General features: G+C 38.4%; 1 protein-coding gene across 16 annotated transcripts in view; it reads right to left on the reverse strand.

Annotated features, from left to right (window-relative positions):
• The window catches only part of BRDT (bromodomain testis associated), a 28,389-nt gene extending 2,484 nt beyond the window's left edge, over window positions 1–25,905 (reverse strand). The window contains exons 1-17 of one of the 16 annotated variants that reach the window (XM_080602849.1): window positions 25,796–25,905; window positions 20,747–20,991; window positions 18,595–18,732; window positions 17,750–17,876; window positions 15,920–16,092; window positions 14,499–14,870; window positions 13,776–13,904; window positions 13,391–13,579; window positions 11,971–12,152; window positions 11,608–11,897; window positions 11,408–11,521; window positions 9,489–9,620; window positions 8,587–8,654; window positions 7,226–7,418; window positions 2,614–2,678; window positions 2,048–2,250; window positions 154–316 (exon numbers count right to left, since the gene is read on the reverse strand). In XM_080602849.1, the coding sequence (XP_080458975.1) occupies window positions 154–316; window positions 2,048–2,250; window positions 2,614–2,678; window positions 7,226–7,418; window positions 8,587–8,654; window positions 9,489–9,620; window positions 11,408–11,521; window positions 11,608–11,897; window positions 11,971–12,152; window positions 13,391–13,579; window positions 13,776–13,904; window positions 14,499–14,870; window positions 15,920–16,092; window positions 17,750–17,876; window positions 18,595–18,732; window positions 20,747–20,986 (2,778 nt within the window). In that variant the 5' untranslated portion in view covers window positions 20,987–20,991; window positions 25,796–25,905. The other 15 variants (XM_080602854.1, XM_080602855.1, XM_080602853.1 and 12 more) reach the window with 15 other exon arrangements.
• Between the last annotated feature and the right edge of the window lie 1,958 nt (window positions 25,906–27,863).

Here is a 27,863-nt window from a genome sequence, read left to right on the forward strand (position 1 = left end):
AGCTTTTCATGTAATGCCACTTGAAGACTTATTTGAGTCTCCAGCTTCATTTTCTGGACTAACTCTTCAGGTAGCATAGTTCTGTTAGTTTCAATTGTCCAGGTCCTTTAAAATAAGACCTGATCTATCTTTTTTAAAGAGTCAGCAACTTACTGCTTCTCTCCTTCTGCGTTCTTGTTCCATTTTTCTAGCCAAGTTACGGTCTTGAACGAGAGCGTGTTGTTGAGCTTCTGACAGTTGTTTGGTCTTATCCTCTTCTTCTGGGGACTCAGAGTCTTTTATTGCTATGACATCCAATCCTGTGCCTTCATGGCTCCTTTAGAGAAAGGAGAAGGGACAAGTATAGGCTAAAAGTCACTTATTTTCTTCATAACAAGCCTGTGCAACTTAACAGAATCTGCATATAAATCAGTGAATGGCATTTGGTGTGGTTCCATTTTACATGTTAATTCATAATAATTTCTCTTCCCAAGATGTATGTAATTTTTATGCTGTGATAAGGCTGCCCATGGTACATTTCTCATCTATATGTGCACAGGATTTAAAGATATATGCTACACAAAACTTTCATTGAAGTCACATTCTTTGAAAGACATACAAACTTAATTTTCTGTTACTTTCTTGGCCAGTGATGTTTTTCTTCCAACTTCTTCCTTTTCAACTAGCTGTTTGAGTTTGATTTCACTAACTTAAGGCAAGCATCTCTGATGTCATTCCGTAGATACTTCTCTTGCATTAAAAATGGAGTAGTTGGACAAAAAGCAGTATCATACACCAGGGAATCTTTATCATCCTAAAGACTTGCAAAGAATTATTTATAGAAGGTACAAAATTGCAAAGAGGAACTGTCAGGTCATTGGAAAAAAAAAAAAGAAAGAAAATAAAAGATTCAGTAGCTCTGGCAACTACCTGGAACCGACAATGGTTATGCTACGTGGCAGTGAGGAGGGAAGGAACCATCACTGCCAACTAAAACAGTTGCTCTTGTAGTTGTTAGGTACAGGCTGCACTGTTATCTCTAACAAGTCCTGCTAAAGTAGTAGTGCTAATGTAAGGAGGGGGAGGACTTCAAGCGAGGTCCAACACACTCTAAACAAAAGATGCTAAGACAGCCAGTGATGGACAGTAGCAGGAGAACTTAGGCACTGACTCTAAAACAGGGACAAACAGACAAGAAAAAAAAAAAAAGAGTACCAAAGAGGGAAATTCTACAGCAAGCTTCAAAAACGTAGCACATAGCTATTTACGGTATTACTGCAATGCGGCAGTTAGTAGGCAGTCAACTATCCCCCTGAACTTAATAACAGACCTCAGGCTGGGATACTTACGTGGCACTCACTAAAACAGTGGCTGACAATAATTAGTGATGAATACTACAACAGTAGCTTCTTGACTACGTTTCGAGAAAAAAAAATACTTTGTGAATTTTGGATGTGCCATTGTGCTTAGAGTGGTACAACCACCCGGTACTTCAGGTAGTTATTTGACACTTGGCAGCTACCTAGTCTGAACCAGTCACTCCTGAATAGCCAAGCCACCCAGGATCAAAGTTTTGGACAGCAAGCTACACGTGCTTACGGCCTTTATTAACTCAAAAGCTGCTAATTTTCTCTCCTCTGACTAATCAAGTAATACATAGATACATAACAGATTCCATAAAGGTTCTAACCAATCATTAGTGAATTGCTGAACTGCATTAGTATGCTTATTTTCTTATAGGACATAATGAGCGCAATTGTGGAGCATCAGGCCAGTGTTCCACTAGTTACTGTCACTAGCCAGTTTATTCAGCTGTAACAGTGCCCACTCTAACAATATTTATCATAGAATTTTAAATAATGGTTCTATCCATTTATAAGGCTTTGGTTCTTCAACACTTTTGTATCTTTATTCACGATGCGAGACACATATTGCATCAACTAAGCAGCCTGAGGCTGTATTTATGTTTCTTAGAGAGTCCACAAAATTATTCAGCTATTCAGATGTTAGACCCTGCACGTAGATAACACATAAGCAAAAAATAACTTTTAAACATGTGGTTACAAACCTCTCTTTTTCTTGAGGAAGGTTTTGCAGTTCCCTCTCAGCTTGCACCAGAGGCCTTTTTAATTCCTGGGCTTGCCCATCCTTTTTCTCTAATACCGCTTTCCTGAATTGTTTGAAGCTCTCAGCAGATGTCTTTACTGGAGCTGGAAGCATCATCGTTTTATATAAGCTTACCCAGGAATCTATGTTCTTAATTCCTGTATCCTGAAGTTATTTAAAAGGAAAACCAAGATAAACAGAAAAGGAAGATAGGGAAGAAGCAATAATACAGATACTAGAGTTTTTTTTATTTTTACTCTGTCATCCATTATCTGCTTAGTTCTTACATTAGCACAATATTGTTTTGAGGGACCTATTTGGGACCATCTGCAACAAAACATCCTTGCTTGTCTAGAATGTTTATGTAAATACAGTAGTCTAAACGTTTACACAATACATTTTCTCATCAATTTTGAGATTCTTTAGCAAAATACTTTAAAAATCATTAGCATTTACAGCTATTCTTATCCAATCTCTTATGCCCACCTTTTAATTCCAGAAAACATGAATTCACAAGACTGCACCTACCTTTTCTGGAGAAAATTGGAATTCTGTCTCTTGAGCATTTTGACCATTAGGTGTGTTACAATAACCTGATGAAAAAATAAAAAAGGGTTTTTTTTTACTTGTGTTGATTTTACAGACTATGTTACCTCAAATTTAGATGAGAACGTATTTAATCATTCTAGAAAGTGACTTAATTCTCAGTGCAGGTTTTTCTTACCATTTGGTTCAAAATTACAGAAACACTCCCAAATACAGGTATGTTTCTTAGCCTTTAAGTTGGCTTGGACCACTTTTCTCCAGTTTGGATCAGAGAAAAGAATGATTCAGTTCAACTACAGATAGGAAATTAACTCCTGGTTCTAACAAATTTCAGTTGAGCTGTTATATCTGCCAAGAAGACCTACCTGAAGCAAACTTAAAATGCATTTAAGTTCACAGTCACGTTTGTTAAAGCTCTAGAAATAATGCAGGAATCTGAAGCTTTGTATTGAAACGTCTACAACTGTGGACTTCGAAGCATGCATTGTGGAGCTGCTTACAGCCATACTAGCCTTTACAGAACCTCTCACTGACAAACCCTTAATCTAAGGAAAGCTTATAGATAACAGTTTCATGAGTAAATCTTTCTAATAAGCCACCACTGAATTCAATAATACACAGCACCAAGCCTGCACCTACAGCACCAGAAGCATAACAAGTCTAAATTCAAGAGCTCGTTTCAGAGGCAGGTAGTCTCACAGAAATGCCTGACAGTAGAATCATCTACAAAATTCAGTAAGTTCTTTAAGTAACCCATCCTAAAAATCTATTTGACCTATGCGCATATATAGTACAGAGCACTCTACACTTTGCATCAATAGATTAGAAGAATAGATTAGATTAGCAGTTCCAGATTGGCAAAGCTTTTGCTGTTTAAAAAAAACACAAATACCAGCCAAAATTCAATGTGTCGTCCCCCCCCATTCTTCTGGTCTTCGTCAGGAGGTGTTAATAATGGAAGGGTTTTTCTTAGATAACCGTGAGAACATCTGGGGCACGTATAGTTGCAGGAACAGTCAAACCACCACTATTATGGAAGGGGCAGATGGCAGATAACCACTCTCACTCAACACTGTTAGGAGGTCTGCTGTGCAACAAAATGCTGAAGTTCACATGTACCCAAAGGCAAAGTTTCCTCTATGGGTAATTCATATATTATTAATTACGACGGAGTCCCTCTACAGCTATGCACACGCAAAATTGAAAAAGCAAGGAATAGAAAAAGAGATAGTGGTACAGGACAAATTATGTGAAGATTAGGAATAAAAATTAAGAGAAATAAAGACTAAGCAATAAACAGTTAAGTATGCAAAGGTCATGAGCTTTCCCAATGATTTTGGCTGTGTTTACTTCCCCCTACCATTCCCGCAAGCTTTATTCCTGCTTGTTTTCCCAACCTTTTAACATACAAAATAAAAGACCAGGGTCTTGATAGTCACATGGTAGAATCCAAGTCTTAGAAGGCCCAGAAACTTCAGGAATGATTATTTGCTTGAGCTGTTACAAGTGTTTAAAAAAATGGATCAGTGTGTATATGGATTAGTGTGTAGAGCATTAGGGCCTATCAAGTTTTTTATTTTTTTAAATGTAACTCAAGAACTATTCTTTGGCCAGGGTTAAAGAGCTCAGTCATAAGGCTGTGCCTTTTACTTACATCAGGTTGTTCCCTGCCCTGTTCAAGGGTATACAAGGTGTTTGGAGAGGGAAGACTGAAGAAGGAACAAAAATAATGTCTGTAACACTTGGTTCTCAGCATAGAGATTCAGTGTCCAGCTCAGTCTTTAGTTTGAAATATGCACAAAGCCCAGTGCATTCTTTTGTAGTTTTCAGTGAACCCCTTTTCTTGTAATATCTGCAAGTTTGTCCCATGGTGAAGAGTTGAGAACGTTATTCTTGATCCAAAGGCACGGGGCAAAGAGCTCTGCAGAACTTCAGCAGAACACAATTCAAAGGCCAGAGTTCTGCAGAGATAAGAGAATCAGTGCTCTCAAACTTCCTGGAATACCGAGTTACTTATCCCTTGTACTGAAGTCAGAAAGTTAAGTCCTTAAATCAAAGTCATGTGCTTTATATATTAAATACTGAAGAAGAACATAACATCCATTTAACTTTCTTTTAAAAAGCAGCAAGTCAAAAGAAGAAGGGAGAACTGCGCAGCATCCCATTATTTTGTAAACAGAGTGGTGTACAGATGTTCAAAATTTTATTTCTTTAAGCCAGGTTCTATACATTTAACTTGATAGCCGTGGTATCAATTAGTTTTTATTATGACAACACATACTTTGCTCTTGACTTAGGGATATCAGATCAGTGGTTCTCTCACTGTCCCTTCTTTGAAGTTTGATTTGTCTAGAGTAATTGTTTTCTCAGCTTTACTCCAATCAGCATTGTCAACCTGGGAAGTTTTATTGCATACCTAGAAGAGGAAATTACACTTCAAAATATACCCTGGGATGCTTAACATATGGGTTATTATACAGTAACAGTATGAACAGTATGAAGGATGCCGAATGAGAGCAGTAAGCTGTTGCCACTAGCTTCTGCAAACACCACGGTAGAAGTAGCTTTCATTCATGTTCTGGGAGTCAAAGTGTGTTCTTATATTAACACTTTGGATTTATAACATGAGCTGCTCAGATTCTAAGCAACAGACCAAGTAGAATATGAGAAACTGATACAAGCTCCTAACCCTTAACATGGTGCAATGTAGTAGAAGGCAGCTCTTACATTTGTAAAGGCATTTACCCCTCCTCTACAAATCAGGATAGAGAACAGCTATATTACTTTAGTTCAGTGGTACCTTTTCTCTGTGCAAGAGGGTGTAGTAGAGTAACCCTTGAACAATGGAAGATATTGAGACTCAGGTTTGTGCAATATTAGAGACCTTAGATAGTGGATGCAAATGATAAAGGGGAGGTTGTTTCTTGCAAGGAAGGGCAAAGCATTCTTGTACTCATAGCCCCAAGAGAAGAGTTGATTTCAACCCATTGAAGAAAAATAAAGGTATTAAAACCTGGCTAAAGCAGCTATGTTTGAAACCATACTGAGAAAGAATTTAATACCCAAAGATTGAAGAGATCCTGTTGCTGCAATAACAATAGCTTCCTTATGTAGATTCCTTATGTAGAGTCCAACACATGCAGAGGCCTTCTAACCAGGATATTCTCCAAGTCCATATTGAGACAGACCTATGGAGACAAACCTATGGAGACAAATGGACTGACTGAATTTTGCACCATCTGATCTATCAACCTGAAAGCCCCCATTCCTATGCCTTTAGGAGCAGGAAGAAAAAGCAACATTTATACAGGAGCTATCCTCCTAAATCAGAGTTTTGTTGAACTTATAGAGATTGATATTTCTAGAGTGAGAACACAGTATTAATTGCTCATTTCTTTTGCACAACTGTAGGTTTACATGGTGGGTTTTTGACCTCTATGTCTACCAGGGCTACTTGAGTTTAACCTGTAGCACTGAAGAGAAGAGAAATAAAAGGAAGCCTTATAGTGCATTTTGAAGTTGATAATGCCAAACTTTCCTTTTATGTTGCAGCCCATGAATTCAGGCTCTTATTAAGGATGAGAACAACTTATTTAGTAGGCTTTTAGGTAAGGGCTTTGTTATAGATCTAAAGTGACCTCATTGCATCAAGTTCAAGCCTGAAGTATTACATCAGATCTTAAAGGAGTAAGTGTGTGCTTTAAAAAAAGGCTATTTGAAGTGAATGTGATGGAGAGATGCATTCACCTCTGGAAGAGGATGTGTACAGTGGGTGACAAAAGGCTGGTTTGTCCTAGGAGCACTCAGACGTTGGGGTGAGTGGAACATTGTGCAGAGCATGCAGTTGTGATCATACCCAAGAAAAAGAGGTGAATGATTCCCCATAACCTGCAAAGTACAACCCTACATCTCAAAATTAGGTCACTGTTTAGAGTGGATTAACTAGCTGTGAAGATGTGTATCCTAGTTGTACTATAAAAGAGTTATTTCTATTCGTTTTTAAATTCGTTTTTCAGATTTTCAGCAACCAGCTCAAACTGCCTTTTACCCAAACCCTCAGAAGTGTCAAAGTTAGACCTTTTAGTGTGATGGAGGGAAGAAGAACAGCTCCTTAATCAAGTTTAAGCAACTTCCATTTGATATATTTGGAGAGCAAGCAGTAATCATTTCAGAGTGCCTGAGGCTCTCAAATTCAGTTAGTATTGAATTTGATGTTAACTTCAGTGGTGGTGGTGGGTTTAAGCATTTAATTCCTGCCCTGGGATGTTGAATACTTCTTGTAACCTTAGATTCATTAAGGCATCATTTGTCATCTTGTCTCCAATTGCTTCTCTTTGAGGGAGGGAACACCTCTCCCTGCTTCAATGCTCTTCTGCCCCAGCATAAGCGCCAGAGTAATCTCAAGTTCTATCTGATCATACTTTTATCTACATCATGCTCCTTATAATCCACACCCTGCAAGAACTTGTTATTACCCACTTGATGCCTCCAAAACCTTAAGATAAGCCTATTGGCCAGTAAGAACATCAGTTCTGCCACTGCTTCTTTCTTCAGGTTTCAATCAAATAGCATGATTCTTGCATAAAGATGTTACCTGAGGGAGACTGGGTATTTTGTTCTGGTGGTTTAAGAGATCTACTCTGTAAAGGCTGAAGCCTCTGTAGCACATTTGGAGATGGCTGCTGCAATTCAGACGATCCAGAAATTTGCAAGCTACTGGTAGAAGATGAGGGCTGTGCTTGCAGAACAGCATCACAGGGCATCTTCTGTAAGCCCAGTGGTATTCTCTGGAAGGAGACTGAAGTAATTAATAAGTCAAATCTTAATTTTTAATAACTATTTATTCCCTTCCCCATTTCCACTATTTATAGGATCTAGTAGCCCTTGTATTTGTAGTTTGGTGTTCCTAAGAAGTTTAGGTGACAAAGCCCTATGAAATAAACTGCCCTACCTTGGTTTGACAGATACCGAAAACCACCAAATGATCACATTGCGTTTTGTTGTGAAGTATTATCTGCTGTTATTCTAAATCAGTTTGGCATTGTTGTAACTGACCAAGCTGCAACATAATTCCTGTATCCTGTTTCCTCCAGTTTTTTGTCTTCATTTTGCTTTTGCAGAGACTGAGCTTTATAGCACAAAAAAGTGTTGCATAATTCTTCCCTTCAAGTCTGACTATTATTCAGCTGCTGCTTCTGCATCCTTGCAAATTCGCAGGCTGGATTCCTATATCAAACTAAGCACTTTAAATGAAAGCAAGTCTGTCATAAGATCATTGCAAAGCCTTCATCCTCCTTGCTTTGAAATCTGAGGTCTCCATCTCTGGAAGCTTTAAAGGAAGCTGTGAGAGGCAGAGACAACCCTGACAGGAATTAACACCCACTGCATATACAGGAATAGAGAATTCAGTCTTAGAGGCATTAAATGTTTCTACATACAACTCTGCTGTTGCTCAAAATGATACCACAGAGATATAGCAGGTATAGCAGAAAATACCTAGGATACTCATGCAATTAAAGTGTGTAGAAGTGAGGTTATTTATATATAGAAAAAAATAAGCAGGGAAAAATAAGTTGGGTTTGCACACCAGTCAATTTTATACTCAAAGAATAAGCTGGAAAGGATTTTTTTGGTGGGTGGGAGAGTAGGGGCGAAGCATTTTCTCCTTATGTTTTCCCTTCCCTTCTCCTAGCCCTTGTGAGCTACCACAGTGTTTGTGTTTGTAAGGGGTAAAACAGTTCTCCCAGTACCTCAGCTTCTGTACAGCTAAAGAAACTACTTTCAACAAACAACTTTTAAATCTACTTCAGTCAGTCCTATGTAACAAGTAGTATTCAAGCTATACTCAAATTTAGCAGGAAATGAGTATAGCTTGGGAAATAATGATTTTCAATAACACTATGTAACAAGTAACTGCTTAGAGCAAAAGCATTATACACATTTCAGTCAGTTTACCTGAGGTTGCTCCATAGAAATTGGACAGTTCTGCCTGGTTTCATTCTGTTTTGAGCATGTTTCTGTAACTGTAAATACAGTAAGGTGAGCAGAAAGAGGGGAAAGGAAAAGAAGAAATCAGTCATCCACATGTTGCATTATTCACACATACAAGATATAAGTTGCAGTTGTACCCAGAGAGCCAAACCTCACATGGAAAGAAACATTATCTTGAATACTTGAACTTGATAAAGTTAAGCAAGATCTTTGCTACAAGGGTTTCACTGCATTTGCTTCTCCATGCTGAAGCAGCCTGCATGGGATTCATCCAGCCTTAGACTGTTACCACATACAGATATCTACACCTCACATTTGGGAAGTCTATTCTGTCCCAAACAGACAAAGCATCCTAGAAGCATCACTCTAATGCCTTGATGCTGCAATGCTAATGTCCCTTGCACAAGCTTGAGACAACTTAAGCAGCAGGGTAGAGTTTGGCTCTACAGTCAGTACTATTGGTACTTTTGTCCCTAGGCTTAGGGACTAAACTTCACCAACAAGGTAAGGCTCTTTGTGTGGCATACTGAACAATTAACATAAATCAAATTTTTAAAAAGGAGTAAAATAACAGTCAAGCTATAGCCTGATAGCCAGATCCCCAGGTTAGATATACAGACCTCTTGCTAGCAAATTTTAATCTAAAATTCTTCATTGGTTTTTAATCTAGAATTCTTCATTGATAAGTTTCACAATTTTTTTTTAAACTCAGTTTTAAGACATTCATTTAATAGCACTGGAATTAATCCTTCAACATGGAACAAGCGAACAAGAATGACAGATTCTTGGTAAGCATTTGGAACAGTAGGTACTAAATCTGAAGGCAGATATTCTGCCTGCACAGGCACAAAAGGAAGCTTTCTGACCCGATTCAGAGTCGCTGCTATCTGAGGAGCTAGAATCACTGCTAGTACTGCTGCCAGAGTCCAAGGAACTGCTACTGTTGCTGCTGTCACTCAGTCGGCTTGGTCCAATACCAGACTCAGCATTGCTTTCAACTGAAGGACAAAAAGGAAGAATTCAAAACACCCTTCAATCAATCTTCACATACAAGATTAGGAACCACCTTAGCAGGCCTGTGCTCCAACTGGTCTTCTATCATTTCCCTGTCAGCTTAGCAGTAGATTTTAAATCTTTATAGAAGAGGGATATTTACCAGCAGCAAGCTAGTTGTATCAATGAAATTGAGTTGAGGAGCTGTAACCACACAACTTGTAATCCTAAACTAGGTTATAGCTTCTGCTAAGCCAGTTCAAGTAGAGTTTTCAAGCAGAGTTTTCCCCAGAAGTTTTCCTGCTGTTAAGTCTGTTTCTGTTTGTTGCCACTGCCAAACTTGCACACTTAGGCCTTTATCAAAGGATGACTCTCCTTCTTCTCAAGCTGTATGTACCCCAGAATTATCATCTTGTATCGTATCTTTTGCCACCTCACCACCATCTGATTATTTTGCATCTGCAGGGTTGATTTAACTTAGTTTATATTTTATAGTCAAAAAGCTTTTTTCAAGTGTGTTGCTCTGATAGAAGTTTCAACAAGAAGCCACATACCTGTTTCCTTGGATACATCTTTGCTAAATGCCAGCTTAAGCTCTTCCTTGCAAAGGAGTCAAATGCCACTTTTAAAGATCATCTAGCCTGCTTCCTCCCTTTCCCCAAGGGTCTTAGCAACTGATTTTAGCTGCTTCTTACAGCTGTTCTTTCTAGGATGTTTTCAAGCCATTGTGTATTACCAGACAGGAAAACTGTTGCCTGAGCTTATGTTGAACACAAGCCTGTGCCTTGCAAGACTGCTTCTATCACTTCAGAAAAGTGTTTTCACATGGGAGCTTAATAGCTATCCAATAAAGGGCAATAGTAGTACTCACTAGTTTAATGAGGAGCAACTTGACCTATAATAGTAGCATCAGCCACATTGATTTGTTCTCACTCCTTGCATGAGATCCATGAGTAACTGTCAATATGGTCAAGGATGTACTGAATTTCTTGCTTTTGATATTGAAATGCATTATTGCCTGAAAAACTGAATTGAGTCTCCTAAGGCAATTCTGTATGCCTAAAGACACAGCACAGCTGTCACTGATACAGAAGTTCTGCTAGCACAATGACAATAGTGAGTCCGCAGCCAAACGAGTATAACTAGTTTGTTATTCTTGGATCTCTGTGAGACAAAGTGAATTATAAACAAGTAAACTGCAGGGCTTTTTTCCTCCCCTTTGTTTTCGTATGTCAGTGTAAGGGATGTGTTCAGTGTCTTACGCTGTGAAGGGATCAAAACCAAAACAACTGTAAGATTCATATCAAAGTGCTGGTGTGACAGGTATTGCTTATTTCTTTAAAGAAACAGCTTTGATACCAAGTTTATTCAATCCATACTAGCCTTTTAAGGCACTTGAATGCACTGGGCCAGGCTTTGGCCATCTAATCCAGAAGAATAGGATTAGGGGTGGAGATAAGTCTTTAGTTGGATTTCTCAGTATAGCATTGGCCATCAGCAATAGCATGCCCGACATGAACTTCACCAGCCCCATTGTTGTGTCTCGTCTTCTACTGCAAAAGCAAGATCTACCATCTTTACCTTAATAAAGGATTAAGTACAAGAAATAAGGCAGATGTTTTCAACAAGTTACTTGTCCTGTCTATTTTGCTGCTGTGACACCCCAGGAACAATCTTCAGACTGACAAGCGGAAGCTTAAGACCCAAATATTCTGAAGAGAAAATCCCCAACAGCATAAGAGTACACAGGCACAACACTAAGCTCTTAGCAAATGAATGAAAGTCACGTTACATTTGCAGTTTCCTTTCTTCGGGTTCAGCTGACCATTGACATCCAGTAGTCTCTTCTCTAGCTCTTGTTTCCTCTCAGAATTACGTTGTTCTTTTGACTTCACTGATTTTTTAACTGTACATGAAACAGAAGTTAACATTGCAGCAAAACAGAAAACTGATCTAATAAAATCTTTTTAAAGCATTATTTATGCTACATACCATGCTGCTTTCTTGGTCTCTTCCTCAAACACGTTGCCACATATTTCTCTAGTTCTCTGAGTGTTGAAGTTTTTAAAGTTTCAAAGTCTATTTCTATCTCATCAGGGTTAGAGTTCCTCAGAGAAGGTTCTCTTGACTGTATTATATGGACTACTTTCCCCAGCCTGTCTCCAGGGAGTTTATTTATGTCCAAACTCAGCTGCCTTTTTTCATCATAATTCATAGGCTTGGCACCATCATCTTCCGACTTATGTGCCAACAAGACCTGCTGCGTGGTTTTCTTTGGTTGACTGCAACAAGAAGTATACCACAGTAACAGCAGTTTAAAATAATTTAACACCCACACAAATCCCCCACACTTACGTGCTTAAAGACTGCTTTTTCTTTGACTTGTGTTTTAGGTCTTTCTTCTTCTGATTCAGGCTTTTTATTTTAGATTTTGCCTTGTTCTTCCTTTTTTCCCTTTTAGTCTTCCCTTTTTTCCTTTTCAGTCTAGGTAAGGATGCTCTGGTCAAAGCCTGTAGCTGCTGGTGAACAGCGTTAAGCTACCAAAACAAAAAGTTGAGTCTTAAGATAGTAGAAAGCTATGAACTGTTCCTATAAATCACAGGAGGCTTGTGGCACCCAAATGGATATTAGTAGTATTTGCTTTCTAATGTTTTTCCCCCCCCAAACATCTTACTCTTTCAACAAAGTCACAGACTACACATTTAGAAGATGGGGCTACTTATTTTATATAGGCATTTCTAAGAGCATATGTCTTCCAGCATACTATGAAGAACAGCAAAAAAAAAGAAAAAAGCAGGAGTAATGCAGCAGCTTCTCTTTAAATTAAGCACTCGTGTGCTTCCCAAATGCCTGTATTTGCTAGCTTGAGTTGGGCTTGGGCTTCTTCAATCTGTAAGCCTCAGCTATTTTGTGATATGAAATGGCTAGCTGGAACATTAACTAAGCTTCAGTGAAAGACCTAAACCTAAAAAGTTTGTTTAAATCTCATAGGGATTAGAAAGATGAATGAACAATGAGAACTAGAATTCAACCCCACTCAACTAAAATTCTAAAAGAGAGCCTTCTCAATAGTATTTATCTTTAGGTCTATATTCATAGGATATGCACTACTCTGGTAAACACTGAAAACTAAACTAGCAGAACAAATGCTAGTTTTCTCCCTGGATTGTAGATACAGCAACAGTTTAGAGTGATATGCTCATGCAAAAGCAAGACTACTATTAGCCAGTAAAACAAAGCCATGCTATTGGCATCAGCATGAAATTCCTTGGTTTTATTTCATAGGGAGCTTTCTTGAGTAGAGTTTAATGACTTGCTTTTAAGAGGTGTAAAAACATTCATGACTACCTAAAGCAACTAGCACACCCTGAAACACTGAACATAAAACCAGAGCTCTTCAACCACATGAAGCAAATGACATTTAGAATCACACGCCACTAAGCTGCGTACAGAGTACCTGGATGCTCTCATCCATGGTGTCATGGCAACAGTCTTATTTTTGTTCAAAACAAATCTCATCTGAAAAGACGCTAGGCAAGAACACTAGACTCATGATTTAGTAAAAACTTTGTAGTTGCTGAGGCACTATTCACTTGCAGATTAAAAATCTTTGCAAGTGCCTCCAAACAGGGGTAAAGTTTAGTATTACAGTCATCTGTATTCCTTAGAGTCTTGTAAATACTGATTCATAATGCTAAGCTCTAGAATGGACAATTGCAAGGGCGCTATCAGAGAGATTACAGTCAGCAACCACACACTGAGTACTAATGCTTACTTGCTCCTGAAGCTTTGCAAGGTGCACTCTTCTCTCCTTTTCAGAGTCTTCAGATGATTTCTCTTCTGAAGAGTCATCACTACTGCTGTCACTAGAATAAACTTTTCTCATTTCTCTTGTGTGTAGTGGGAGAGAAACACTTGCAGCAGGCTCATCAGGAATTTTGGCAAAGTGCATCTCAAAAACGTCCTAAAGAGTGAGGTTTAGGAACAGCAAATAGGTGCTCACTTCTCAAAACATTGTGAAGCTGCTGCTTGTTTTCTAGAACTACACAACATAGTAGTTAGTAACATTAGTAGATGCTACATCAGGACTTAAGATGACCAAGGGTATCTTTAGTCCTATTCTGTTTCCTGTTTCAAATCTGACTTAAACAATAACTCACCTGAAGTTTTCTTGCCATAGCAACTGCTTCATGGTCTGGAGAGTTACGTTTGTAGTAATCCATGAACATTAACCTAACATCTGTGGCAAATTCTTGTATATCTCTATATTCAAAGTTATCCATTTTTTTCTAGAGGAAAGGAAATTAAACATATTTAGTGGTTAACTTTAGAAGTACCTCTGTACAACAGTGGATCTGCAGTAAATAATTCAACCCCAATGGATCTACCCAGTATTTGCAAGCTACTGCCACTAATATCTTCTTCTAGAAGGGATACTTTCCACAGAAAAGGTAAAAAGGTGTCACAGATATCCAGTGTTTGAGGTTCCAGGGCACTCCAAGGACTTTGAAGTTCAGACAGAAGCAGGCATTACAAAATTATAGTTTTCTAGAGCAAGAGCAACAGCATTGTGCAGGCAGACTTAAGGCTATTTAATATGCTTTATTAGCAGCCTGCTTGGAAACACTTCATGGACAAGGGTAATTCCCACCACACCTTTAATTAGCTTTTTCAAGGTAGATTAGTCAGCATGCACATAGTCACAATGAGACAGACTTTCTGTATTAAGTTGTGGCTTCCTGGAAGAGAACTGTACATAGGATCTATGCCCATTATTTCTTTCAAACCAGAAGCTGCTTTCATGGCACCTCTTCAACTAAGACTTAAAATAGCTACAGTAATGACAATGGATTTAAGCAGACAAATTGCCCAGTTTCCCTTACCTTTATGGTTCCTAGGTCTGTAGAACATTTAGTGATCCCTTGTTCCTTGCCAAGTGAGAAGGATGCAACACCTACAGGTTTTAAGAAGGGCCATGCATATGCCGAATGTTTCTCTGAAAACATTTCTCTAAGAATCTCATTACAATGTTTTAGTTGTTCTGATAACCGATTTTTTTTAAGAAATCCATGTGACTGTTGAGAATCTGGCAAGTCCCTCTTCAGAAGCTTATTTGGTATCATGCATTCATCATCACCTCTGCATGCTTTAATAGCTTTACTTTCATTAAATGTTGCCAAAGATTCACTGCTTGCTTTGAATATTGAAGTCATAGGAGTTGTAGTATCAGCCTTCCTCTTCACACCTTTTTTTGTCTAGAAAAGAGATTTTGCAGTTTAAAATACATACATCCAGAACAGTGAGAGAATGGTCAGCTTTGAGACTACACAAGAAAGTCTAGAGTGTCTCAAAACTTCTACAGCTAATGAAACCAGAATAACTTGTTATATCCACAAGTTTATACTGAGCCTACAAGGCATTACAAGCCAATGCCAAGCTCGGTCTGAAATGTATGAGAAAGAAAAGTAGGTAGGTTGTGGGTAGCTTTTAGCCAATCAAGAAAACTCCAAGAAGATAAGAAGTTATAAGATACCCAGAAGATGAATACCATGGGAAGAAAAAGTGACTTTATTTTAAACCTAGCAGAGGGATTTATGTACAAGTTTGTCTTTTTTTTACCCTGGATTGTATTGGGTTTGGAAGAGATGCATGTGCTTTGCCATTATGTTCAAGCTGTTCAGTGTAAATGTGTAAAAACCCTCTTGGAAAGCCTGGTGCACATGCCTGTTCCTCATTGGAGGAGGATAAATAAAGCTAATCTGTTACAAGCCTATTTGATCAAAAGTGTCGCTGTTCACATACAATTCATATAAGAATTTGCTTTTTGTGGGCTACAAACACCTTTCCCAGCTAGTTAAACATGCTATTTGGGGGATTCAAGCATTTGGTTTAAATTGAAAAAATTAGAAGTTAATAGAACTTAGGAAAAAGCTTTATTTTATTACTAAGGCCTTTATTTAGACCACAAGGAAAGAACTATTTTAAATCAAGGTGAAACCTGCAGAGGGATGAAATATGCTTTAAGAACGAACATCTTAGTTTACTTTGTTTCTTTGAAAGAAACAGTATTTAAACCATATTTAAAAGACTTACCAAGCAGTCATCCCAGTTTCTGCATATTTCTGAAAGTTAGTACTAGCCCTGTTATTTATCAGGGAATAAGTGATCTAAGTCTTCTAGATATCTTCTATCACAGTAGAAGTTTTGAAAATACACTGCTATAAGCATGGCTACTTTGGTTTTGCTGTTATTACCTGGAGCAGTAATTTCAATACCTTTCTGAAAGTTATTTCAGACAACTTACTTTTGTTATAGGGACTGCAGCTGGCATTGAAGCAGTCAGCTGAGCTGCTGACAAAGGAGTTAGCATAACCTGCTGTAGCTCTTCAGTCATCACTGGAGATTGCTCACCACTGTCAGCTTGTTTCTGCATTGTGCTCTCTTTAGTTGAAGTCCTAGGGTTGGGCTGCTGAATTTCTGGTTATTTTAAAACAAAGTTTTAGCTTACTCTTTAAATATGACTTAATTTCTTTCATGATCATACTAGACAGTTTTCAATAGAACTACACCCAAGCTATACAAAAGCATTACGTATTACAACATTGTTGTCCTTATCTACTTGCCCCATCAGCTGGATTGTTGTGCCAGGTTATGGATACTTGGCTTCAAGAAAACCATGGATTAACTTCAGAATGGAGATTAAAGAGACATCGTAATAAACCCCCCCATGTTGTTAAAAAGTTCTTGCCAAGAAAGTACTAAGTCATTTTATACATACACATGAAAATCAAGTACTTAAAACATACCAAAAGTTGTTCAAGTTACATTTGTGTGTAAAGCAGATCAGGGTATTAAACAGCTTTAATACCAGAAAGACAGTATTATGAATGCATCTCAAGTTATTGCAGTCATTTGAGAACCAAAAAGCTAGTTCAGCTTCCATCAAATTTCTCAGAAGACTCTTTGGGAGCCACTTCTACCTGTTCAGTGAAAATATTCTGCCAAGGTTATGAATTACCTGAAATTTCCCTCAAGCTAATGAGTAGGAAGGCAGCTGAGCATTCTCTTCATCCTCCTAATCCCATTCAGAAATTCTTATGAAGGGATCAATTTATCCACAGATTTTCCATACTCATCTAACAGATCACTATGAAAGATAGTGTTGCTCCTCAAGTTTACTTTGAGGCAAAAACTTGAGATTTATCAAGCAGTAATGCTATTTTGGAAAAAAATATTTGTTTCAGATACTGGCAGCAGCAAGGACCATCACATCACTAACAGCAGGAAGGCGGCAATGAAGTAAACATGAGACACTGAAGAGTTGCATAGTCACAGTTGTAAGAACATCTGTTAGCTGGACCAATAAGAAGTGAGCTAAAAATCACTGCTCAACAGCTATGAGAAGTCAAATCATTAAGAGGTATCAAAATGAAGGAGTGCTACAAGCTCCTTCTAAGGCACAGCATCCTTCCATTAGAGCTAGCATACATCCAGCAACTGACAGCAGTACCTTCAGGCCCATTTGGGAGACTACATTACATGTCCTCAAATTCATCCATAGAGATGCACATACAATTCAAAACACTACTAGTCCTACTTCTAGTAATAATATTTTTCTAAGTGTTAAAAAATAGATGCTGAAGCAAGCACTTTGTAGAAGTGAAACATTTTCCAGGGTAGTGAAGGAAATTACAAGAGCAATTAAAGACAAAGTTGATGATGAGTAGTGAGTTGCAGCTTATCTCCTGGACTCTTAACTAAGCTTCCCAATATAGCTTGAAGCACCTACTACATAATTTCCTCATAAGTTTGAGATGCCTTGACTGCATCTTCCTTCTTGTGGGCAAGAGTATTTCACCTGTGAAACTGTGCTATTACACTACTGGTGAAGTTGCCAATTCTGACTTTTTTCCCTTCTCAAATATATTTCATTAGTAGAAAAAAGTACCTATGAAAATATTATGGCTGCACTGAATCTGCTAAAGCTTCATAACATTATTGCTTGTCTGATATGTTCTGGGAAAGGTGGAGAGCATCATGACTACTCCAGGACTGAGATGTGATGAGTTAGAGGATTCCCTGTTTTCAGCTTTTGCTTGTTTAATATGTTAACAATTCAATATATAGCCCTTACCTTCTGATGACTTTCCTTTTCTCTTTCCTTTGTTGGGAATCAGTCTTTCTTCTGGTGGCATTTGTGCTATTTTCTGCATAAACACTTTTTCTAGTTCTTGGGCCATAAACACAATGTCATCACCTGGCTGCAAAATACAGTTGGTAACATTAAGTGCAGGAGAAGTTGCAATAAAATGCTACCTCTTCAACTAACCATAGTCTATATTGACCAGACTGAAGCAAGCCACCAGTACCAGACAGGTACTTATCATCCCTGCCCTCTAACACTAATAGAAGTTGCTTTCCTGTTGAAATAATAGACCCTTTTCCCCACTGTCCCTGGGCATAGTCCTCCTTACCATACGTCCACATATTTCCCTTAGCAAAGGGAAAAGGGGGCAGAGCTGCACCTCCATTTTTTATTCCTGTGTTCTGAAGGAAGCTGTCAAAGCTCAAAGATGATACTAAGGCACAGCCAACAAACATCCAAGCTTGGGCAGATGCTCACACTTCAAGTTAGGTTAGCTTATCTAAACTTAATGGAGTAGTGGAGCATAGCTCAGGATAGCTGGCCTTGAACTTGTTTAGCTCTTACATTGGGCCATTCAGGAGCTGTGTAAACAAAACCTAGAAATTTTGCCAACAGAATACTTGTGCAGTAAAGACTGTGCATTCAGTTGTTGTCACAGCAGGTTAGGCTTCACTTATGTCTTCAGTTAAACCTAGGAACAAAGCCCTCCCCCTTTTCAAAGCAACTAGCATCAAAAAAACCTGAAGATATTGACAAGGAGCATGCAGATTGTAAGTATTGGCTGGTATTCAATATCATTGGTTACTAGTAAGAGATGGTCGTGTTTCACATACCTTGTTATATATGTGGCAGTTCAAGAACATAGTTTTGAAGTCATCAATGCATTCTGCTGCTTTCGCATAGTAATTATGTTCCAGACGCTTTTTAATTGTGCTCAGGTCCATAGGTTTCTTTATAATACTGTAGTAATCCTGTAGTTTTTGAAAGAGTCACATAACAAATCTCTTAAATATTAGGACATGAAGAATCTGACAGTTACAAAAGGTAAATTGCAAGAGAAGAACTTCATTATGTTGGAGGGAATATTTTATTAAATTGAAATTTTGCATTGTAGTCATAGGTACCATAGAAGCGTTCAGGAACTTGTCACCTTCTATTTTCTCCTCACTCTTTCATGTGAGATCAAGAGTTTTCAAAACTCCAAAGAATTGTTTCCACAGGGTCCAGAGCTATATTTGTAGTAGTACTTACGAAAAGTATACACTTGCTATCTTAAGGCCATTTACTTGAAGTAGCACTCTGACTTACAGAGCAGGGGAAAAAAATCTAAAGGCAGACAACGACTTAGTTGCTGACAAAAATGGAGAAGCAGCCAAGTTTTCACTGCCGCTTATCAAATACTTATCTACTGGGTCATATTGCCTCTCCTCTCAGGGAGAGTCTAGTGAGGATGCAAGAAGACTGAAACACAATAGGAACATGAACTACTGTGATTGTGTTAGCAGCACTGCTACAAGCCTGTAATTAAGATTATGAAGCCAATTCTTAACACTGTATTTAAGAAATCAGGATAGGAATATCACCGCTAAATGTGCGTACACATGGCAGTTGTGTAAATTTACTATTAAACAAGGCTTCTAAAGGTATCCTAACAATTTCAGTGAAATTAGAAAGCTAAATACATCATAGCAGACTTGTAGTTTACCAAAGCAACGGCAGGAAAACTTAAATAATGCAACTAATTACTATCATCAACTCTGCATATTCTAACAACAAGAAGAAAGGCAAATGAGTCAAATGCCTTCACCATCCTTGCCATGAAGCCAGAGTTTTGCTTGTTGTATGGAGAGTGAACTAATACATACTTTCAGAACACAAACATCTGGCTTAGAAATCCAGAGAGGCAGAACAGGCCTGAGGCCAGCTGCATTTGTTGCCACAATTCTGACTGAATTACCTCTAATTTTAACTGTAAATGACAGTTCCTTCCAAGAAGGAAAAAAAAGGTAAGAAAACACAAAGCCACTTTGCTTTTGGACAAACTGACTAAATGAGTTTCTCATAAGAAACAGTTGCAGGTAAAGGCTTTTGTTTGCCTAAACAGAACCAATAATTTAGTAGAATTAGTCTTGGAGATTTGAGAGAACTAAATACATTTCATTAAGCTGGAAAACGAAGAATTGAAGTAACCTTGACACAGTAGCATTTCATTGTCTTCATTTGACAGAAAAAGCTGGGGTGATCCAAAATTGGAGTCTAAATATATCTAGCTTGTTGCAAGACATTCTGTTCTGCCCAGGAATGTGTTAAGTCATGCTTTTGTACCTGGCAAAGTCACAGGGCAATACAAAACAGGGACAGGAATTTAAACATGACCTTACATTTCCTAGAAGAATGTTCTACCACTGTAGTATGATTATACCATATCTCCTTTTTCTTCCCTGTTTTTGCAGAGTCATTTAATTCCTTTAGAAGCTTTAGAGCAAGATCTCCAAATCACTTTAAAGTTAAACTGTAATTACTTCTATACATCAAACTGAATCTAAATTTGCCTATTTATCTTAGGATCAATCAGATCTGCTGTTCCATCATGAAAGTATTTACCATATAAAGAGGTTGGCCACTTCCATTAAGAGTGGAAAGAGTGAAGGAAAAGGAAAATACTCATTATATCCAGCATTAAGAAATATGGCTAAACCAGTGCTTCATTAAGAAGCTCCAAAAGACCTATTTAAGTGCTGTTCATGCTTCTTACAGAAATACTGATTTGCAACAGTCTCAGAAAGGAAAAGGAGCAAAGATGCAGCATCTGGTATGAACCAGAGAGAAAGCAGTTTTGTACTGAAAGTTCTTGGAGTAATTAAAGTAGTTCACATGTTAAAGTAGTCTTCCATGATCTGGTGTATCATGAAGAAAAGCTTAAGCTAATTCACAAGTCTTGTAATATTTCACATACTAATATTCCATTTCCAAATTGGTTCTTACAGGAAGATTCAGTGCTGCTGCATCTACAGGCTGATGAAATGGCCAGGAAAAGTTGTGTCTCCACATGGCTTTCATGACCACTCTCTGTAAGTACTGAAGTTGGTTTGTTTGACAACCACTGTTTTTATTGTTTATATATTCTGGTGGAGGAGGGTTAACAATTTTGGAACATTGCTGGCTTGGAAGAGACATCTTCAGCAAGGATGTATATCCACTTGTTCCAAGATCTTCATTATACATCTAACCTGTGGGTGGGAAAAAATACTATTCAGTAAAGATATCTAGATCTAATTCTCTTAGCAAAGTATCAATACTGTAGTCGCAGGCATGCCCTCATAGTTTAACCAAGGCACATTTGTTTTACAATGCCTAGTTAGATGTGCTGAACTACTAAGATCAGTTCTTTAGGTTATAAACAGCTATATTTGAAGAGGCTTAAAGAAGCATGCTGAGACATGTAAGGTCTCCCTAGAAATAAACTTCCTCATTCAGGTTCATGTACTGAAGTCCAGAAAGACATTCTCTACCTCCCCCACCTCCACAGATGGAGTCTTATAGGAAGACATTTGACCTAAAGAAAAAAAACAGCTTTACACTGCAGTGCCTCATCTAGCAAAAAGCAGCAACAGCTATATACTACCTTACTCATGCATCTCCACCAAGTCACCTCACAGAAGTCATGCAGCCACCAATACTATGTTTTAGCTTAGAAGTGCATTTTCTAACACTGGTTTTCAGGTTTGCACAAGTGCACAACTGCATTTTCTGCCAGTGTGCATCAGCTTTGTTATATACAATCATGAAATGTTCATTTTCCCCCATCCCATTTTGAATCAATTAGAGTACTTCAAAGAACAGCTGTAGTAATTTGCATTTATCCAGCACGGTGTTGCTGCACTGGAGTAGAACACATAGGTACTTTGGTATGGTAGAGAAGCTGTGGTTTGGAATGCATAACATCAGCACTAAGCTAGGCAAGACCTTCACCAAGCACAATTACAGAAATTCCTGTCTTGGCCCACCTTCTTAGGTCATTGAGTTCTAAACACTCAGATGACAGTCCCACTTCCTTCAGTCCATTAAGAGAGAAAAAGCCACATTCCTCATTTTAACATTTTCCCTACCCCTAGAAATTTTTAAGACCACCTTGGATGGGGCTTTGAGCAACCTGATTTAGTGGGAAGTGTCCCTGCCCACAGCAAGGGGGTTTGGAATTAAAATACTCCTTAAGGTCTATTCCAACCCAAACCATTCTATGATAAGCTCCTCATTTTACCCATGTAACAGTTGCTTTTTATGCATTCACCAGATCAAACATTCTCTAGTTGTCCTGCTTTTTCCTTAAAAAAAAGTCTAGTAGCCTGCTTTTGGTCACTGTACATAGTATTTCTTGAAAACTCTAGAAAAGGTCATAAGTAGCTGGATAGCTACTGTAATCACCACACTACAAGAATAGTGTTTATGTCCCACTCTTACAATTGTGGGATCCCATGAGACATTACATATAACACATTTTCATTTTTGTTCTTATACCTGCATTCAAAAGCAAGCTTATTTCAAAGCTCTTAAAGCTAAAGAGCTTTGTTTTCTCCTTCATGTGTTCATTCTAGTCATTACAGAACACAGATGTCTTTCATCGAACAGTACTGCTATCAAAGTAAAAGGACTTCCTTAAATAAGGAGAACATATAAAACCAGTCTTTAAAGCTAGGAACAGTTCTGGGCTGAGAGATATACTTGTGTAGACAACAATAATAAATTTAGTACAAGATCACCTCTTTGAGGTTCACAATGCAGGAGGTTTCAAGAGTACTGTTACTTTTCAAACCAATTTCAATTGAGAGAACTTTACTAGTTTGGGCTCGAAGTTTTAGTTTCAAGTCATAAATCACAAACGATGTTAGTTTTAAGTTCGAAAGTAGTCACATTGTGTAGTCTGCCTGTTCTGATAAGACTAAACCTAGAATTCTAAAGCAGATTTCAACAGAACCAAGGGGAACATATTTTTATGGAATAGATATTCAAGTATATGCAAAAGAACTTGTAGCCTACAGATGAAGATGGCCTGCCTTGTGCTTAATAGTATGCTAACTATGAAGTTAAGCTTTTCAATGCTGTTTGCTTTTGCAAATCTAGTTGATACAGTAGTACATATTAGAGTGTGATATACTAGGGAAATGATCACAGTATCACAGATTTCTAGGTTGGAAGAGACCTCAAGATCATCGAGTCCAACCTTCGACCTAACACTAAGTACTCCACTAAACCATATCACTAAGCTCTACATCTAAACGTCTTTTAAAGACCTCCAGGGATGGTGACTCCACCACCTCCCTGGGTAGCCCATTCCAATGCTTAATAACCCTTTCGGTAAAGAAGTACTTCCTAACATCCAACCTAAAACTCCCCTGTCGCAACTTTCGCCCACTCCCCCTCGTCCTGTCACCAGGCACATAGGAGAACAGACCAACCCCCACCTCTTTACAGCCTCGTTTAAGGTAACTGTAGAGAGCAATAAGGTCGCCCCTGAGCCTCCTCTTCTCCAGGCTGAACAACCCCAGCTCCCTCAGCCGCTCCTTGTAAGACTTGTTCTGCAGACCCCTCACCAGCTTTGTTGCCCTTCTCTGGACTCGCTCGAGCATGTCCATGTCCTTCCTGTAGCGAGGGGCCCAAAAACATGGTTAGATGCCACGAAGTAGGTGGCAGTGCCTTAACTGTATGCGTGTTGTACAGGCCACTGGGGCCTCTTCCATCCTTATCAAGGGGAGTGCTAACCTTCTCTCCTTTCATACAACATGATGTACTAGGGAAAGTCTTCTTTTGAATTCATGTGTGATTTACAGCCTGTTCCCCCCCCCCCCCCCCCCGTTCTCATTCCTTTCTTCCTGGAAGACTTAGAAACACCATAACTAGCAACATCTCACCTTTAAATACTGAGGTCCCAGTTGCCTTCTTATAGAAGTTCACAGTTTTAATCTGCTGACTATAGGTGCTGAGGCACCAACAATATAGCACAAAAGCATAGTGTCTTTTACAGCTGTCGGTTCTCCAGAGTCTTCCTTATTTTCTCTTAGGGAGAGGCTGATAGACTAACCTGGTCCAACCAGTAATCACATACTTTCAAATGGAGATGCTTTTAGCTACCCAGAGAGAACCCAGCTAGGTGAAGCATCAAGAACAGCTTTACTGGCATTCTCCCTGTAGTCAGTGCAGAGCCCTCCCTCCCTGCTAGCACAAACCAGTAACAAGGTCACTATGATACCTTCTAAAGATGCAGCTCCAAGTTTACGGCATCAACCTTATTCTCACTCTGCACAAAAAACACTCATTCATTCTCTGGAGTTCGTTGCATGCACACTGAGTGTTCATGTGCCTCAGAAAATAGCAATATCTGCATAATAGGTAAGAATGACATTTACATTTATTTTTATTACCAACTACCCAGTCTTGGAACTTGTATGCCTTCTTCAGATGGAGACATACAAATAGGTAACAGTATCCAAAACAAGAAAGGATTAGAACTTAATAGGCAGTTTTATGAAGAACTTGCAAATTAGTCTGGAAGGCCAATTAAATTCCAAATACTGAGTTGTTTCATCTAATCAAGGTCTTACTTACTCTAGCAAGAGGGGAAAGGGGCGGGGGGGGACGACACAAAGATTAAGGGAATAAGAGTTGCAGAAGCAGTAACATCCTCATCTACTCCAGCACTATGGACATAGAGAGGTTTTATACCAACATGCACAAAGAACGAAGTGGTGTCCTCCCCTCACAACCCAATATACACTTCACATGTAAAGCACATATACACATTCCCTCAAACTTATGGCTGCATCCTGTCCCCAAAAAGCTGCTTTGAATATAAGCTATTTCTGCTGCCATGTCATCTCTCACACAAGGAAGAGCTTACAGTTAAAACAAGCTGAAGGGCTTAAGTTGAACTCCATATTTATTTATTGAACTTCAGATAAGAGTACATGTAGTTTGTACTCCCACGCACTATACTAAATAATGATCTTTCCACCAATCTATGTATCTCAGCTTATAAAAACCCAGGCACGCAGGACCTACATTTAACCAATCTATAGCAGAAGAATTGGAAAAAGTTCTGAGGCAGCTTTGAGAGCCCCATAACCCAGCCAAGTCAATTGTCCACTGTATCCATCTGTTAGACCACGCTATCATTTTCTCCAGATACTTTCTGCTAAAAGCACATTTTATGATATAAAGTGCAAGTTGTTTACCTTCCCACCTGAAGCACAGAGGCTAGTAACTGGAGATAGAAAAAGAAATACTACAGTTTGAACTTTTTTTTAAAAAAAAAGACTTCTATGCTATGCTTTTTAAGAAAAGGGTATTTGTTTTCTAATAACTTTCTGAGTATTAGCTAACTTGTTGAAAAAGGCTATTCTCTTTTGTTTAAGTTCAGCATTAAATTTACTCAAGTTCAACCTATATATCTCAACATAATCAAGAATAGCAACTCAAAGAAGCACTAGACTGTGTCTCTGTTCTTTATGAAAGATACTATCAGGTTCTACATACTATGAACATTTCATTCTTGAGAGCCTTTTTAACAGCTTTTTGTTAAACTGATAATTAGTCATTACATTTTTTTAAAAACAAATATTGAAAAAACCCTCCTATGTTGACTTACTAAGGCCACCCAGAGACAAGCCTAGCCTATTTACTCTAAGTAGCATAATGCCTTCTTTCAGAGGAACAGTTATCCCCTTACAACTGCCCATAAAGCATTATTCCATTACTTTTAGAACCTCTCCTGGGAAACTTCAAAGGAACATTAACTGTAGAGACAAACCATTTAAAGAATAGAACCACAAAAACCATTGATTCACAGCTCCTACCATAACCAGCCCATCTTACCAGCTTCAAATAACTCAAAATTGAGTAGCTACCCTTAAAAGAGATCAGGCATCCTTTTTACCTCAGTTTTAAGAAAAACCAAACCTCATTTGCTTTCCATCTAAGAGGAAAAGGAAAAACACAGCTTCAGAAAAAAGAACAGAAAAGCATTTATAATCTATTCACCTTGTTTTGCTCCTCAGCACTAACACAGCTGTATACCTACAACCCTCCCTAAGATTTGCCCTGTGAGCAGTTATAACTGGAAGGTTATCAGTAGAAGGTGGGAACAGCTGTTAAGGGCTAAGACACACCAGATGGCTATTTATGTCAGACCTACTCAGTTGCTAGTTAATCAATGAAACAAGGTGGAAGGATGTAAAAATATGAGTGATTCTACTTAGGCCAGTTTTGGTTTGATTTTCTAATCTTAGCTTTAAAGTTTAAAGCTTAAAGATAATGCATAACACTAATGTTTTATGTCAGTTATTCTGAATTATACTGGGTTATGGTATAAGCGCTGCATAAGTATTGTATCTTGTTAAGCACTCTACAGTGTTCACCCCTTCCTTTGCTATTCAGTTCCGTTACTTAATTTAAAAAACAAATACATTTAGTAAATGCTGCTGTAGCATAGAAATAAGGATCAGGGTGTTCCCTAATAAATTCAGCTTGTTGTCATTAAAACTACAAAGACCTGCAGTTTAGCCACCTCGAATTTTGGCTATTCGTTAAACTTTTGTTGCTCTCACTACACCTATAAACTTCAGCCCTGGCATGCTGTAGTACAAAGTTGCACTGCAAAATCAGATTTGTATATTGGATATGTTGTTTCATGCAGTTGTGTTTGTCAACTGCAAATGTGCTTTTTTTTTTTTTTTTTTTCTAGCAAGATGTCCTGGTGACTGGGCTAAACTTAGGTAGACTTCTTTTTGTTTCTGGCAAAAGTCTGAAGTGTTGCTGTTGGATCTAAAATATCTAGGTAGATCCAGCAAGTGCTAAGTGTTCTGACTCAGGCAGCCCAATCTGTTAGGAGCAGATGGATGAAGTTGTCAGAGAAACAGAAAACAGTTGCTTCTTCTAGCACCTCTGCTGAGCTGGGAGTAGGTAATGTGAAATTTATTCTTTACAGGTGATAGGGAAGGGATATTTTTACTGGGATGGAAATGATCTTGTATTTAAAGCAAAGCAGACTTCTTTTACACAGACTTAGTAGAAATCTGCCTCAATGAAGGGAACTAAGGAATAAGAGGTGTCCTGTATAGGTAGTTTTCCAGGTTTGTTGAACTGAGTGATCTTTTTATTTGAATGGAAGACTTTATTCTTTTATGGGGACCGTGAGGCTTTCTTACTATTGATGGAGTTGGGCAGTGGGATAGGGAGGATACTGACAAAAATCACAGTTGTGGTAAAAGAAGAGAGAATCTGTTGCCCATTAAATGTTTTTATTTGCTGTCTTACTTAAACTTTCCCCTTTAATTTTTAGCTTGTCATTGCTTAATCTTCTTTGATTCTGTTCTGTAAAAAATTTTAGCCTGTTGGCTTTGTTAGGCTGTGCTGTGAATGGGGAAACACTGTGCTTGAAAACCAAGTTGGTTTGGTTTGTAATAATTTCAGTTTTTTTTTTTTAAAACTCAGCTTCCTGTCTTTGAAGTGTATCTGAAGTTAAAATAAGCTGAAAAAAATGAATTATAATAACTTTTATTTAAATATGACATTTGGAAAAAAAAAAGCCCTCTGAAAAAGTCTTGTAGTATCCCTTGCTGGCTCTGTAGCATTAATGCTTGCTACAAGCTCGGATTCTGGCTTTTTGCAGCCGTTTGGTAGGTGGCTGCTGACAGTGCTTTCAGCAATTCTTCCAAAAGTAGACAGAAGAAGACAACAAAAGAGTGGAAAGAGGTGGTCACCTTCATGCCTTTGTCCTTCCCCAGTATGTACTATTTCTGAAACAATCATAGTGTTATCCATTCAGGTGGGAGATTAGAATAACATTCCTGAACTTGTTCCAGACAATTAATTTTTACAGGGCTGATGGAATGGCTGAGATGGAGTGGTATTTCAGTGGCAGGCTTCTTGACAGTTTTCCATTTCTGCAGTGGGTTAGACTGCATCTTTGTGAAGATGTGTTATTCAGCAAAGACTTCGAACCGTTTCTGTCTGGAAGACTGCAAGACAATGTCTAAGCTAGTGGCCTGAGACTCTGTAGACCTGGTGTGTATCATGAGGGAAATAGATTGGTGACTGTAGATTGGGT

The sequence above is a fragment of the Anser brachyrhynchus genome, assembly GCF_964034855.1.
Source record: "Anser brachyrhynchus genome assembly, chromosome: 8".
Classification (NCBI taxonomy): domain Eukaryota; kingdom Metazoa; phylum Chordata; class Aves; order Anseriformes; family Anatidae; genus Anser; species Anser brachyrhynchus.